This window comes from Carlito syrichta, unplaced genomic scaffold (genome assembly GCF_000164805.1).
Source record: "Carlito syrichta isolate Samal-C Ts95f unplaced genomic scaffold, Tarsius_syrichta-2.0.1 Scaffold301806, whole genome shotgun sequence".
Classification (NCBI taxonomy): Eukaryota; Metazoa; Chordata; class Mammalia; order Primates; family Tarsiidae; genus Carlito; species Carlito syrichta.
In genome coordinates, this window is record NW_007245902.1 from 39,362 (window position 1) to 53,600 (window position 14,239).

The 14,239-nt window shown below is 40.9% G+C and overlaps 1 protein-coding gene across 1 annotated transcript in view; it reads left to right on the plus strand.

The window, feature by feature from the left end:
• EFHC1 (EF-hand domain containing 1) overlaps nucleotides 1–14,239 on the plus strand; it is a 58,091-nt gene that overhangs the window by 37,229 nt on the left and 6,623 nt on the right. The window contains exons 8-9 of the mRNA XM_008055268.2: nucleotides 5,233–5,446; nucleotides 6,147–6,294. Coding sequence (XP_008053459.1) covers nucleotides 5,233–5,446; nucleotides 6,147–6,294 — 362 coding nt within the window. The remainder of the gene's footprint in view (nucleotides 1–5,232; nucleotides 5,447–6,146; nucleotides 6,295–14,239) is intronic.

The following is a 14,239-nucleotide window of genomic DNA, read 5'->3' on the forward strand; positions in this document are numbered from 1 at the left end:
ATACTGAAGGTTTGGTTCTGTCTCAATACTGTTTACAATTGTCCATTTTGTTGTAGAGTAACAGCTGTCAGAGTTATGTGTTTACTCAGCCAATCATTGGATCTAGTACTCAGCCTTCAGTGGCTTGAAATTCTGTTACATGAAAATTAATGAATAAATAACTACCTAGATAAATTGCTTAACATAATTTTGTATGTAAGAATCCAGACACAAACAAATATGTACATTTTATGTAATTCCATTTACATGAAGATTTTAAAAAAACAAAATGAAACTGTTTAGGAATAGCTACTTTGTAGTGAAACAAAAGAAAATACAACTCAAGATAATGCCTTTTTTGGCAGGGGAAGGGTCGAATATTGTCAGGGCGGGTACTTGCTAAGTTCTGCCAGTGTTCCGTTTCTCCATCTGGGCAACGGTACATGGGTGTTCACTTTATGAAAATTCTTTGAGATGTACATTTTAAATTTTATTTTGCAATTTTCTGTCTGTGTTACCACTCACAGTAAAAAAAGATTTTAAAGAAACTCAACAGGACTATTAGTAAATAAGTAGTGGATATCTTCAGGGGGCAGGAAAAAAGAAGTGATCTTCTGGTTGTGATAATTTTCAAATATTTTTCCCTGACTGGTTTGGTGAAATAGGGTAAGTGCCATTAGGCTCGTTATCAAAACTGTAGAGGAAGAAAGAAAGGGTACCTGGCAGGGGAAAAGGCTTAGTAGTGAGGTAGAGACTTCAGAGGAAAAGATGGACATTCAGAGAGAAGGAAGTACGCTGGAGAAATGGCGAGAGGCAAATATGATTAAGTCCCATGGAGTTCAGAGACACTGGATGTGTTCTGAGAAAATAAAGTATACTAGCCTAGGTTTGTGCCTACGTACAAATGTGCAGGTAAACTATGCGGGGCTCAGAGGGAGTGCGGGCTGAGGAATTTGGGGAAGCTTTAGAAGAGAATAAGAAACAAGACTTGAGCAGTGATCCTCGAAGCAGCGTGCACGCCTTCCAGGGCATTTGCAAGGCAGTGCTACCTATGGTGTTTATTAAGAAAATATTGTAGCCTCTGTTTATTATATATTTATTATGAGTGAATTTATTTTATAACCCCTGATATTTTTATATGTGCTTTATAAAGCACAAAATATATAGGAGAGCATATGTTAAATTATTTATTCACTTATTCAACAGATATCAAAGGACTACTCAGGACTAAATATAGTTCTAGGTACTGAGGGTACAGTGGAGAACAAGACAGATAAATCTCTGCCCTCATGGAGCTTATATTCTAGTCAATAAATAAATATAGCCAGAAGCGGTAGCTCATACTTATAATCCTAGCACTTTGGGAGGCTGAGGTGGGAAGATTGTTTGAGCCCAGGAATCCAAGACCATCTGGGCAACATAAACCTCATCTCTACAAAAACATTTAAAAATTAGATGGGCATGGTGGCACATGCCTGTGGTCCCAGCTACACAGGAGGCTAAGGTGGAAGAATCACCTGAGCTCAGGAGGTCAAGGCAGCAGTGGGCCCTGATCATTCTACTGTACTCCAGCTAGGGCAATAGAGTAAGACCCTGACTCGAAAAATAAAATGTAAATAAATAAATAAAAAGTTGTATAAGATAGGTTGTAACACATGCTGTGGAAAATAAAGCAAGAGACTGAGAAGGATAGGGAAAGCATCTCTGAGGAAGTCCTAGCCGAGCAGAAACCAAACAAATAGGGGAATGTCTGAGACAACTGCATGTAAGCTAGAGGTCATGTGCTGTAAAGGTAGGGTAGGAAGGTGGAAATGACAGACCAGGCACCAGCTCAGAACTTTGTAACCAGGGGTGTAACAAGGCCAGAAAGCCAGGGCAGTGGGAAAACTCCAGGTAATAAGGGGGTGCAGATAATAAGCCTGCAGAGAATTTAAAAACAGAACCAGGCCAGGCTCGGTGGCTCAGTCTGTAATCCCGCGCTTTGGGAGGCCGAGGTGAGTGAATTGCCTGAGCCCGCGGGTTCGAGACCCGCCTGGGCAACTTGGCGAGACCTCGTCTCTATAATAAATCAAAAAAATTAGCCGGGTGTGGTAGCGTGTGCCTGTAGTTCCAGCTACTTTGGAAGGGCTGAGGCGGAAGGATAGCCGGAGCCCAGCAGGTCGAGGCTGCGGTGGGCCGGGAGTGACCACTGCACTCCAGTCTGGGCGACTGAGTGAGACTCCAACTCAAAAAAAAAAAAAAAAGAACCAAAGGATCTCAAGTATAAAACAATGAGAAGAAAAAAAAAGAAGAAGAAAACAAAGAAAGTACAGTGCTTTTTTGTACTAGTTAAAGGAATATCAACATTTACTTATACCAGAGACATTTGAGGGGTTTGTCATTTAATTAACATTTTCTGGAGTCAGGGGAAAAATTGTTATCTAAAATCTTCCATATCTAATATGCCAACTCCTATATTATGCACTTAAAGCCAAATATATAAAAATTAATACCAAAATTAAAATAAATATTTTTTAAAAACCAGAACTAACTAAAAGTTGGTCTGCAGCTTATTATTATCGAATCCTGTAATTGTAAGCAATATCAGTGATAAATACTCATCCCCAAAGAGGCAGCTCCTCCATGCGGTAGAACTTCAGTCAGGACATGTAGAAGAAAAGTGGGAAATAGAAATTGACCATTAGGCTCACACCACAGCAATAATCATTGCAGATAAGATCTGTCAATAGATGCTAAAACCAATGGGAGAAGCTTGGAGGAGAAATAGGATTTTCATAATCTCAAAATATCTTCCCCATATTAGTTGCAGAGAGAAGGATGGTAATTTTAAGAGAAGAAACCCAGCAGAAACCTTCTTAACCACATGATTGGGGTTTAACTACTTGATCAGTAATAAGACATGTTGATATCAGGAACTCCTTGATAATTCACTAAGGACATAATATATTCTCTGGGATATTTCTGTCAAAAACGCAAAAATGAGATGCATGAGGAATATTCAACAGAATAATTAATCAGTAGTCTTTAAAACTGAGGAAGTACGTCACAGATTGGAAGGAACTACAAAGAAATAACAACTAAGTCAATGTGGGGTCCTGGATAGGAGCCTGAAACAGAAAAAGAATGGTTATGAGAAACAGGTGACATTTGAATAAGGACAGTGGTTTATTTAACAGTACTGCACTATTGTCACTTTCCTGATTTTGGTAATTATACTTTGGTTACATAAGATGTTAACATTAGGGGAATCTTGGTGAAGGTATGTGAGAATTCTCTGTATTATGTATGCAACTTTTCTGTAGGTGTAAACTTAGTTCAAAATGAAAACTTAAAAACTTTAAGTTTAAAAATACTCCTTCTTACCATGGTAAACCATTGCTACTGTCCTCCCGGCTCCCTTGATACGCCCCTGCTTAGAACTTTGTGTTTTATCCTAAGTGTGATGAGAATTCTTTGGAGTTGGGAGAACAGGAGAGTGCTGTGATTTGATTTTTCTAAACTATATTGAGGGTATTTGCTTAAAATTTATATTTTTATTACATGGTATCCAGTCATATAGATTTGAACACTATTAGATATAATGACTTTCATCAATAGATGAGACGTTATTACACAAATGGCTCCATGGTCTGAATGAGCAGAAATGTGCTGAAGTTGCCATATGGGAAGATTTTAGTCAAATATAAGCATGTCTAGACTAAGCCCTGTTTGAGCTAGAATTCATTCCTTAAAAGTTATGTGATTATTATGTGATTTGATTTAGGAAAAGTCTTGTTTACAACAAGATAGTTTCTCAGAATCACTTTTTTTTTTTTTTTTGAGTCGGTCTCTATGTTGCCCAGACTGGAGTGCAGTGGCATGATCACAGCTCACCACAGCGTCAACTTTCTGAGCTCAGACAATCATCCCACTTCAGCCTCCCAAGTAGCTGGGACTACAGGTGCATGTCACCATGCCCAGCTAATTTTTTTTATTTTCTGTGTTGCCTGGGCTCAAGCGATCCTCCTGCCTCAGCTTCCCAAAGCTGTGGGATTATAGGCACAAGCCATTGTATCTGGCAGAATCACTTCCAATTCTGATGTTATATTACTTTTGTTCTACCTTTTTTATTTTAATTTTTTTTAAACCAGAGTCTCACTCTGTGGTCCAGGCTGGAGTACAGTGACATGATCATGGCTGACTATAGCCTCGATTTCTTGGGCTCAGGCAATCCTTCTACTCAACTTCCCAAGTAGCTGGCACTACAGGCACATGCCACCACTCCCAGTTAATTTTTTTGTAGAAACAAGATTTTGCTATATTGCCTAGGCTGGTCTTGTACTCCTGGGCTCAAGCAATCCTCTTGCCTCAGCCTCCTAAAGTTCCTTACCTGGAGTTCTGATTTTATATTTGAGTTCTGATTTTATTCCTCTTTTTAAATTTTTATATTTATTTATTTTTGAGTCAAGGTGTCACTCCAGGCTGGAGTACAGTGGCACAATCATAGCTCACTGCAGCCTTGAACTCCTGGGCTCAAGTGTTTCCCTTGCCTTAGCTTCTCAAGTAGCTGGGAATACAGGTTCACGCCCTGATGCCTGGTTAATTTTTTTTTTTTTTTTTTAGAGGTGGGGTCTCACTATGTTGCTCAGACTGGTCTCAAACTCCTAGGCTCAAGTGATCCTCCCACCTCAGCCTCCCACAGTGCTGGAATTACAGGCATGAATCATCATGCCCGGCTGTTCCTCACTTCCTAAATTTTAATTTTTATATTATATATAAATGGATTTGTTTTAAAAATGAAACCTTGGATAATCATCTTAGTGTTCACAAAGCTAAACATAATGTCAGTCAAGAGGTCTCTAACTGGTAGCCTGTGGGCACAGTGTAGCCCACATGAGTATTCTAGTACTATGTGTTTGCTTGCATTTCATGGTGCTTTAAAAGAGTTGGAGCCAACACTTTAAAATCAGGGGTTTTATATAGTAATCCAACATTTAATCTTCTTTTGAAAAACTGAAAGATCTAGCACCATTGGGCCTACATTCTCTCAAGGCAACAATTAACTTGAGTTGGGGCAGCCTCCTAAGAGGCCTCCCTTAGATGAGGCATGTCCTTTCTAGACCCCCAGAGTCGCCCTGTAGGTGGTTTGTTTATATTATAAGAACCCAAACTGTTTAATGTATATTCTATATGTGGCTCCTATAGACAATTAAGTTTGGGGCATCTGAATAGATCATGAACCTTCATAATATCCTCGTTCCTTCACCTTTCTAGGAATCCCCCATCCGAGAAGACAAAGACCGCAGATTCATCTTCTCTTACTTCCTAGCCACTGACATGATCAGTATCTTTGAGCCTCCTGTTCGTAATTCTGGCATCATTGGGGGCAAGTACCTTGGTAGGACTAAGGTTGTTAAACCAGGCTCTACTGCGGACGACCCCATCTACTATGGCCCCGGTGACTTCTTCATTGGTGCTGTGATTGAGGGTAGGTCTAAACACAGTTCAGAATGTTCTACTGGCTGCAGGAATACATTCTTTTTAGTTGGAATTTAATACGTTTGACCCTTGGAAGAGGCAATTAGATTGTATTCAGACTGAGTTAAAGCTGGTATTATTGAATATATAATATAATGTCTTCATATCCTTCCTTATCAATTAAACTCTAAATTGATTGCATTTGTACACTATAGGTGTTGACAATGAGTTTTCTTTTTTTTTTTTGAGTTGGAGTCTCACTCTGTCACCTAGACTGGAGTACAGTGGCCACTCCCAGCCACTGCAGCCTCAACCTGCTGGGCTCCGGCGATCCTTCTGCCTTAGCCTTCCAAGTAACTGGAACTATAGGCGCGCGCTACCACGCCCAGTTAATTTTTTGATTTTTATTGTAGAGATGAGGTCTCGCCAAGTTGTCCAGGCAGGTCTCGAACCCACGAGCTTAAGCAATCCACTCACCTCAGCCTCCCAAAGTGCGGGATTACACGCTGAGCCACCAAGCCCGGCTGATAATGAGTTTTCTAAACATTGAGCTAACTACTGCATATTAGTTTATATAGTTTAAAGAAAGTTCATTCGTCTAGGTTACAAGTGCATATCTGTGAATTTATCATTGGAGGGTTAATATTATTTTACTCCTGATTGCATGAGAGAAACATATTCAAGCTAATGTGTTGCTACCGTCTCTCCAGTGTTTGGCCACCGGTTCATCATCCTTGATGCAGATGAGTATGTTTTGAAATACATGGAGAGCAATGCTGCCCAGTATTCGCCAGAAGGACTCTCATCAATTCAGAAGCACATCCGAAAGCAAGAAGCTCCTGCACCAGAAGCAGAAACGTATGTTTGACTGCTAGGGTCATTTTGACTTTGGCACATGTGAGATATTCACAAAGTGGTTCTTGACAGAATGAATTAGTAATCAGATTTTCCTCACCAGGTGGGAATTATTGGGTACACAGAAAGTTCCTTAGGTACAATATAACAACTAGTAACTTAAAATTGTCTCAACTTTATTTATTTAGCAAATACAGCTGACCCTTGAACAATGCAGGGGTTAGGGGTACAACCTCCTTGACCCACACAGTCGAAAATTCCTTTATAACTTTTAAATTCCTCTAAACTTAATTACTAATAGCTTACTGTTGACCGAAGCCTTGCCAAAAAGACAGTCAATTAACACACATTTTGTATGTTGTATGTATTATATACTTATATTTTCTTACAATAAAGAAAAGGAAGTTATTGAGAAAATTATAAGGAAGAGAAGATATATTTACCATTCATTAAGTGGAAGTGGATCATCTTAAAGGTCTTCATCATCTTCATGTTGAGTAGGCTGAGGAGGAAGTGTTGATCTTCCTATCTCAGGTGTGGTAAAGCAGAAGAAAATTCTAGTTCAAGTGGATTTGCATAGTTCAAACCCGTATTGTTCAAGGGTCATTTGTAATTATTGGTTACCTACTATGAGTCAGATACTATCACTAGGCACATGGGCTTTTATCAGTAAACAAAATAGACAAGAAGTTACTACCTTTATGATGTTGACCTTATAAACAGCAGGAGCTAGACAATAATACAAATAAGTAAATTATACAGTATATGAGGTGGTGAATGCTATTGAAAAATGGCGCAAAATAAGGATAATAAGGGTTTTTGGAGAGTGGCAGTGGATTGCAACTGATCAGGGCAGGTCGCTGTACCTTGAGAAGGTGGCATTGAGCAAACATGTGATGGTGAGGAAGTTAGCTGGGTGGATATCTGGAGGAAGAGTTTTTCAGGAAGAGGGAATGGTGAGTGTAGAGGCCTTAAGTGGTAGCATACGTAGTCTAGAGTACTCAGGAAGCATTGGCAAGAAGTAGGCCAGTGAGAGTGGCTGAAATGGAGTGAGTGAGTGAGGAGAGCAGGAGGAGATGGAATTAGAAACTTAACAAGGGCTGGATCGTGAGGACCTACGAGGTCTTTGAAAAGTGTTGGCTTTTTTCTCTGAGTGAAATGCAGAGCCACTGGGGGGCTCTCAGCAGAGGAGTGGCAAGACTTGACATGTATTTTAAAAGAACTATCCTGGCTGTTGTGTTGAAAATAGATTAGAAGGAATATTCCTTAGGAAGACTGCTGCAGGAATTCAGGCAACAGAAGGTGGTGCATGGCCCAGGTTGTTGTCAGTGTAGGTGGGGAGAAGCGGTCTCATTTGGATGTAGCACCAATAAGACTTCCACAAATTTTCTAGGGGAGGTGAGAGAAGTAATAGCTAAGGATGAGCTCTAATATGTTTGGTCTGAGCAACTGGAAGGAAGGAATTGCCTTCAACTGAGATGGGAAAGTTGTGGACTTTGGGTAGAAGAGTTTTTTGGCTGGGGTAGGGATTTTAGTTTTGGATATACTGTACTTTAAGACAGCCAAGTAGATAGCCAAGTAGAGATAGTATACAGGCTGTTGAATATGGAGTTCAGGTGAGTGGTCTGGGCTAGAGATGTAAACGTGGGAGTTGTTGGCCTTTGGATGATATTTTAGGCCACAGACTAGTGAAATCTCTAAGGGAGTTAGCATAGATAAACAAGTGAATGGCTCCAAGGACTAAGCTCTGGGTCCTCCCACACCAAGAGAGGAAACTGGAAAGGATAACCAGCAAGGCAGGAAGAGCCAGGTAGTGTGGTGTCCTGGAAACCAGATGAAGCCAATACAGGCAGTCCTCCCTGTACACAATAGTGGGGTGGAAAAATAACCATGCAAAACAATTTTATAATTAATAGAAAAACTGACCATTGTTCTGTGCCCTTTAACAATTTTTTGTAACATTAAAATCTCCCAAATATATAGGGAGGCCGGGCTCGGTGGCTCAGCCTGTAATCCCAGCACTTCGGGAGGCCGAGGCAAGTGGATTGCCTGAGACTGCAGATTCGAGACCAGCCCGGGCAACTTGACGAGACCTCGTCTCTACAATAAATCAAAAATTAGTCAGGCATGGTAGCACACACCTGTGGTTCCTGTTGCTTGGAATGCTGAGGCGGAAAGATCACTAGGGAAAGATCACCCTAGACGCTAGGGTGGCCATGAGCAAGCCACTACACTTCAGCCTGGGTGATGGAGTGAGACTCCAACTCAAAAGAAAACCCCCCCAAAACAAAAAACATATAGGAAAAAGAAAAAATAGTAAAACTAATTTTTACTTAGCACACTGTAATTTAAAACATTGAGAACATCAAGAATTAAAGTGTGTGTGTGTGTGTGTGTGTGTGTGTGTGTGTGTGTGTGTGTGTGTGTGTGTGTTTTGTAAAAATTGTGTCAAGAGCAGTTTGAAAAGTATCTGCCTTCTTACTGTGTGACTTATGGAACAGAGTGAGCATCAATTCTGTACCTTGTTGAATTGTCATCTTTGGTTTAAATTTGGATCAATTTACAATGTTTTATTATTTCTGCGTTCCTCTACTGAGAATGAAATAGCTCTGAGAATTCTTTTTTTTTTTTTGAGTTGGAGTCTCACTCTGTCACCCAGGCTGGAGTGCAGTGGCACGCTCCCAGCCACCACAACCTCGACCTGCGGGGCTCCTGCGATCCTTCTGCCTCAGCCTTCCAAGTAGCCGGAACTACAGGCACGCACTACCACACCCGGCTAATTTTTTTTAACTTATTGTAGAGACGAGGTCTTGCCAAGTTGCCCGGGAAGATCTCGAACCCGCAGGCGATCCACTCACCTCAGCCTCCCAAAGTACTGGGATTACAGGCTGAGCCACTGAGCCCGGCCTCTGAGAGTGCTTTTAATGTGAAGTGTTGCAGGCATCTGGGATATCCTCCTTTTCATTACAAACACTGTCCTCATTCATGTTGATAGATTCACTCTCACCAAGGTTCCCCTGGCTGCCTAGCTGGAGTCTCTTGAAAGGTGGTTGTGTCAACATCACACAGTCAGCTCTTTCTTCCATAACTCTACTTATATTTGACTTGCATCTCACCATTAGAACTATCACTTTTTGTTTCTTTGCTGCACTTTCATCTTTGTTAGCTAGTTCCCTCTTTTGATGACCCAATTTTGAAAACATGTAGGTGTATCACTGAGAGACAAGGAGGCAGCATGGCTACACACTTTGCTGCCTGTGTGTGAGCTGAAACACAGATGCACAAGTTACCAATCACCAACAGACTTTGAAAGTCTGTTGAAGTGATGTGATTGTCATTGATTATGACATACATCTGCATATCATATGTTGTGATTAGTGGACTAAAGACCTGGTAGAGAAGTATGTACTTTATGCAGTTACTCACAGTTAATAAGCTGTGGTAGTAACTGGAATTTGAACCATGTTGTTGGGGGACTGGGTTATTTTACTAAATGGTGGTCATAAAAATTCATGCATCTTGGAACTGTTATCAAGGAAGACAGAATGATTCATTGTGTCAAATGGGGATTTAGCAATATTCAGGGAATTAGGGACCTTAATGATAAGTTTCAGTGGAATGGGAAGGCTGGGGAACCTAATGGGAGTGGACTTAGGAGAAAATGGAGAGAGGAATTCAGACAACTCTTGAAGAGGTTTGGTGCAAAGGAGAACAGAGAAATGGGGCAGCAGCTGTCAGGGAAAGTAGAGTCAGGAGGTTTTGTTTTGGTTTGGTTTTGCTTTTGTTTTAATACAAAAGAAAGAATATCATGTTTGTATGTCAATGGGTGTGATTATGTAGAGACAGAGGGGATATTTTCTGGAGTTTGTGAGAGGATGGGGTTTAGTAAACAAGGGGAGGAATTGGCCTTAGAAGTACCAACTGCTTAGGGCAGCAGTTCTCAAATTGTTGGCCTCAGAACACCTTTATACTCTTAAAAATTATTGAAGACCCTGAAGAGTTTCTGTGTGTTCTTATCTATCATATTTAGCTTATTAAAAATTGTATCTTAAAATATTTTAATATTTATTTTAAAAATACACCCATTTTGTGTTAATACAAATAACATTTTTATAAAAATAGCCATATTTTTACAAAGAAATTTAGTGAAAAGAGTGGCATTGCTTTACATTTTTGCAGCTCTGTTGATGTCTGCCTTTAGCGACAGTGAGACTCCAACTCAAAAAAAAAAGAAGACAACTGGGTTTTCATCAACTTGTGTATTCTGCCTGCTGTGATATCATTTGTTGTATAACCTTTGGAAAACTCCACTGTGCACTTAAGGGAAGACAAGAATAAAATGTCAGATCATGGCTTAGTAGTATTACAAGAATCATTTTGACCTTGCAGACTCCCAGAGGGACTTGGGAACTTTCCAGAGGTCCTGGGATTGCTCTTTGACACCTTGGTCTATGGAAACAAGCAAGAAGGCAGAATCTGCAAGTAGAGATGCTGATGGGTGGTAGATATGGTTGGGAGACCTTTCATTGTGTTCATTGTAGTTGTACAGTAGGAAAAATGAGGATAGGGAGATGTTGGAGGTTTCAGGAGAGAGAAGTTGTGAAATGCTCTATTTTATTGCCTATATAAATAAAATTAATAAAATGAATATAACAATAAAATGAAAAAACATAGCATTATTTTATCTACCACTAAGAAAGAAAAATTGCCAGTTATAATCCATAGTCACCATCAATTACAAAGTGCAGATTAATTCCAGAGATGTTAAAATGTGAAAAATATTGTCATAGGACTTAAAGAACGATGATAGCTGAAGGTGGGAAGCTGAGTGGACTAGAGAAGTGTGGTTTGGTGGTTGTACAGCGCTAATGACCGACCTGATAGTCATGGTCATACATTTAACTCAAGTGCTTCTCAAAAGATTTTTTCTGTGCTTGTCCCATGTCTATGCAGATACCAGTAGGTACTAGAAAGATTCTTGCTTCAGGATACTACCAGCAAAATTATCTTTTTAAAAATAGTAATGACAAAAAGATATTGCTGTAATGAGAATAAGATACCAATAAAGAGAAATCAAGTTTTGGGTTGCTAAGGCTTGGATATGGTTGGATTGGTCTCGCCAAGTCTCATGATGAAATCTGACCCCAGGTATTACAGGTGGGTGGTGTTTGGGTCATGAGGGGAGATCCCTTATGAATGGTGTGGTGTCGTTCTCACAGGAGTGAGTTCTCACTTTTAGTTCTCATGAAAACTGGTTGTTGAAAAAAGCCCAGCACTTCTTCTCTCTCTTGCTTCCTCTCTTGCTCAGTGATCTCTGCACATGGCAGCTCCCCTTCACTTCCACCATAAGCCAGATAAATCACCCAACTTCAGGTGTTCCTTTATGGCAACACAAATGGACTAAGACATGGGTTATGAGATCCATTGCCATCATTGTTTTGATCCTCCTCTTCTCTTCCTTCTCTTGTGATGAGTCAGAGAGATGAGTTAAGAAAAATGCTTGAAGAGGACATGAATCCAAGCGTCACACTTTCTGTGCATAGACCTTAAGCATTTCTTTCTTCATACTTTCAGGCTGTTCCTGTTGTCTGAAGTCCCTTTATTTCACTCTGTATGCCCCAGCCCTCACATCCTTTAAGGCCTAGGACAAATGCTTCCTCAGCTCAGCTCTTCCTGGCTCTCCCATCATCTGTATCCCTCGTCAATGGTAACAGTAAATTTCTCCTTCCTGTTAGCAGTTTTAAGTCTGTTTCTTAATTCTCCTACTAGGGAGCAAGGGTCCTTACTAAAAACAGGATCCTTGTCATACTCAACTGTTTATTCCTCTCTTCTGCCAAAACTAGCATCGGGCCTTACAAGTCCGATAAATAGTTGTTAAATGAATGAATGGATATTTCTACCAGGACTGTCAAGGGAACTTTGTTAAAAACTAACATATGTTGTGTGTCCGCTTTGTCGGGCACTAAGTACTTTATATGAATAACTCATTGAATTCTCACAGCAACCTTATGAGTGACTTCTCTTAAAAATTCCCACATTACAGATGAGGAAACTGAGCCACAGAGCAGTTAAGTAATTTAGTCAAGATCATATAGCCTGTAAGTGGCAAAGCTGTGATTTTGAGCCGGATGGTCAGGTTCTCCAGCCAATGGTCTTTACTACAATCTTTTTTGCTTTGCCAGAGAAGCACCAAGAAATCAAGGGTATTCTTTTTTTTTATGGAGATGGAGTCTCACTTCATCACTCAGGCTGGAGTGTAGTGGCACATTTATGGCCACCCCAGTGTTGACCTGCTGGGCTCCAGCGATCCTTCCACCTCAGCCTTCCAAGTAGCTGGAACTATAGGTGCCTGCTACCACGCCCGGCTAATTTTTTGATTTATTGTAGAGATGAGGTCTCGCCGAGTTGTCCAGACTGTTCTCGAGCCCGTGGGTTCAGGCAATTCTCTCACCTCAGCCTCCCAAAGTGTTGGGATTACAGGAATGAGCCACCACGCCAGCCAAGAAAGTTATTATTCAGCAAAGATTCTTGACACCCTAAAGCTCTCTGGCAAATGACTGTGTTCCAAGTGCTAGTGGTCCACCCTGGCTCCACCTGGGAGTGGGTTTGCCTTCAAGGCTTAAGAGAGGGCTTTGGGTCACAGATCAAGAGCTAAGGTCAAGGCAGGGGCTTCACAATGAATTTTGCAATTTAAAAAAGCTCTAATCTGGACACCGTGGCTCACACCTATAATCCCAGCACTTTGGGAGGCAGAAACAAGAGGATTGCTTGAGTCCGGGGGTTCGGGCCAGCCTGAGCAACATGGTGAGACTTTTTCTCTACAATAAATAATAAAATTAGCTGGACATGGTGGCACACACCTGTAGTTCCAGCCACTTGGAAGACTGAGGCAGAAGGATTGCCTGAGTCCACCAGATTGAGGTTGCAGTGGCTATGATCATGCCACTGCACTCGAGTCTGGGCAACAGAGTGAAACTGACTCAAAAAAAAAATTTTTTTTTAAAGCTCCAAAAAGTGTTGGTATCCCAACAATGCTCTAACACACTGTCAGTATTCAAGGAAGAACAGGATTGCAAACTGTTTTCTTTTTAAGAAAAGATGTAAGTTCTGCTCAGTTCTTGCTAAGTGGAGGACTTTGCCAGGGTGCTCATAACAAAATATTCTAAAAGCAGACAGAAAACCACAATGTCCCTCTTACCTATAGGAGATTAGTGACTCTATCAAATTAACATTCACTTTTATAGGACATAAAGGCAGGGCATTGGCGAACTTGGCACAGTCTTCACCCAGCACGTTGGGACCTCCAGTCACCTCCCAGTTGGCAATCTCTGTTAACAGCATAACCAGTTGTCCTTCTCTGTCCCCTTGTTAGCCCACGGGAATGACATTGCCTTGGGATTTGTAGGTCTCTTACAGAAAGGGCCCTGGCAATAAAGTATGAGCTATAACTTTACTAGGTCTCCCTTAAACATTACCACCTGTTGCCATCTGTCTGTGAATTTACTCCAGTTTGCTCAAAGGCAGCAGGTTCCAGGAATATTTTCCCTGCTGAATGAAGGGGAGTGGATGTCTGGCTTCTTTAAGAAAAAGAGAATGATTGTCTCTTAAAGTGACTGAATAATAACTTTTTTTTTTTGAGTTGGAGTTTTACTCTGTTATCCAGGCTGGAGTTCAGTGGCATGATCATGACTCCGCAGCCTCAACCTCCGAGCTCAGGTGATCCTTCCACCTCAGCCTCCTGAATAGCTGAAACTACAGGTGTGTGCCACCACACTTTTTTTTTTCCCTGTAGAGATGAGGTTTTGCTATGTTACCTAGGCTGTTCTTGAACTCCTGGGCTCAAGCAATCCTCCCACCTGGGTCTCTCAAAGTACTGGGATTACAGGCGTAAGCCACTATGCCTGGCTACATAGTTTATCTTTAGATGCTCCATGATTCTAGTTCTCGG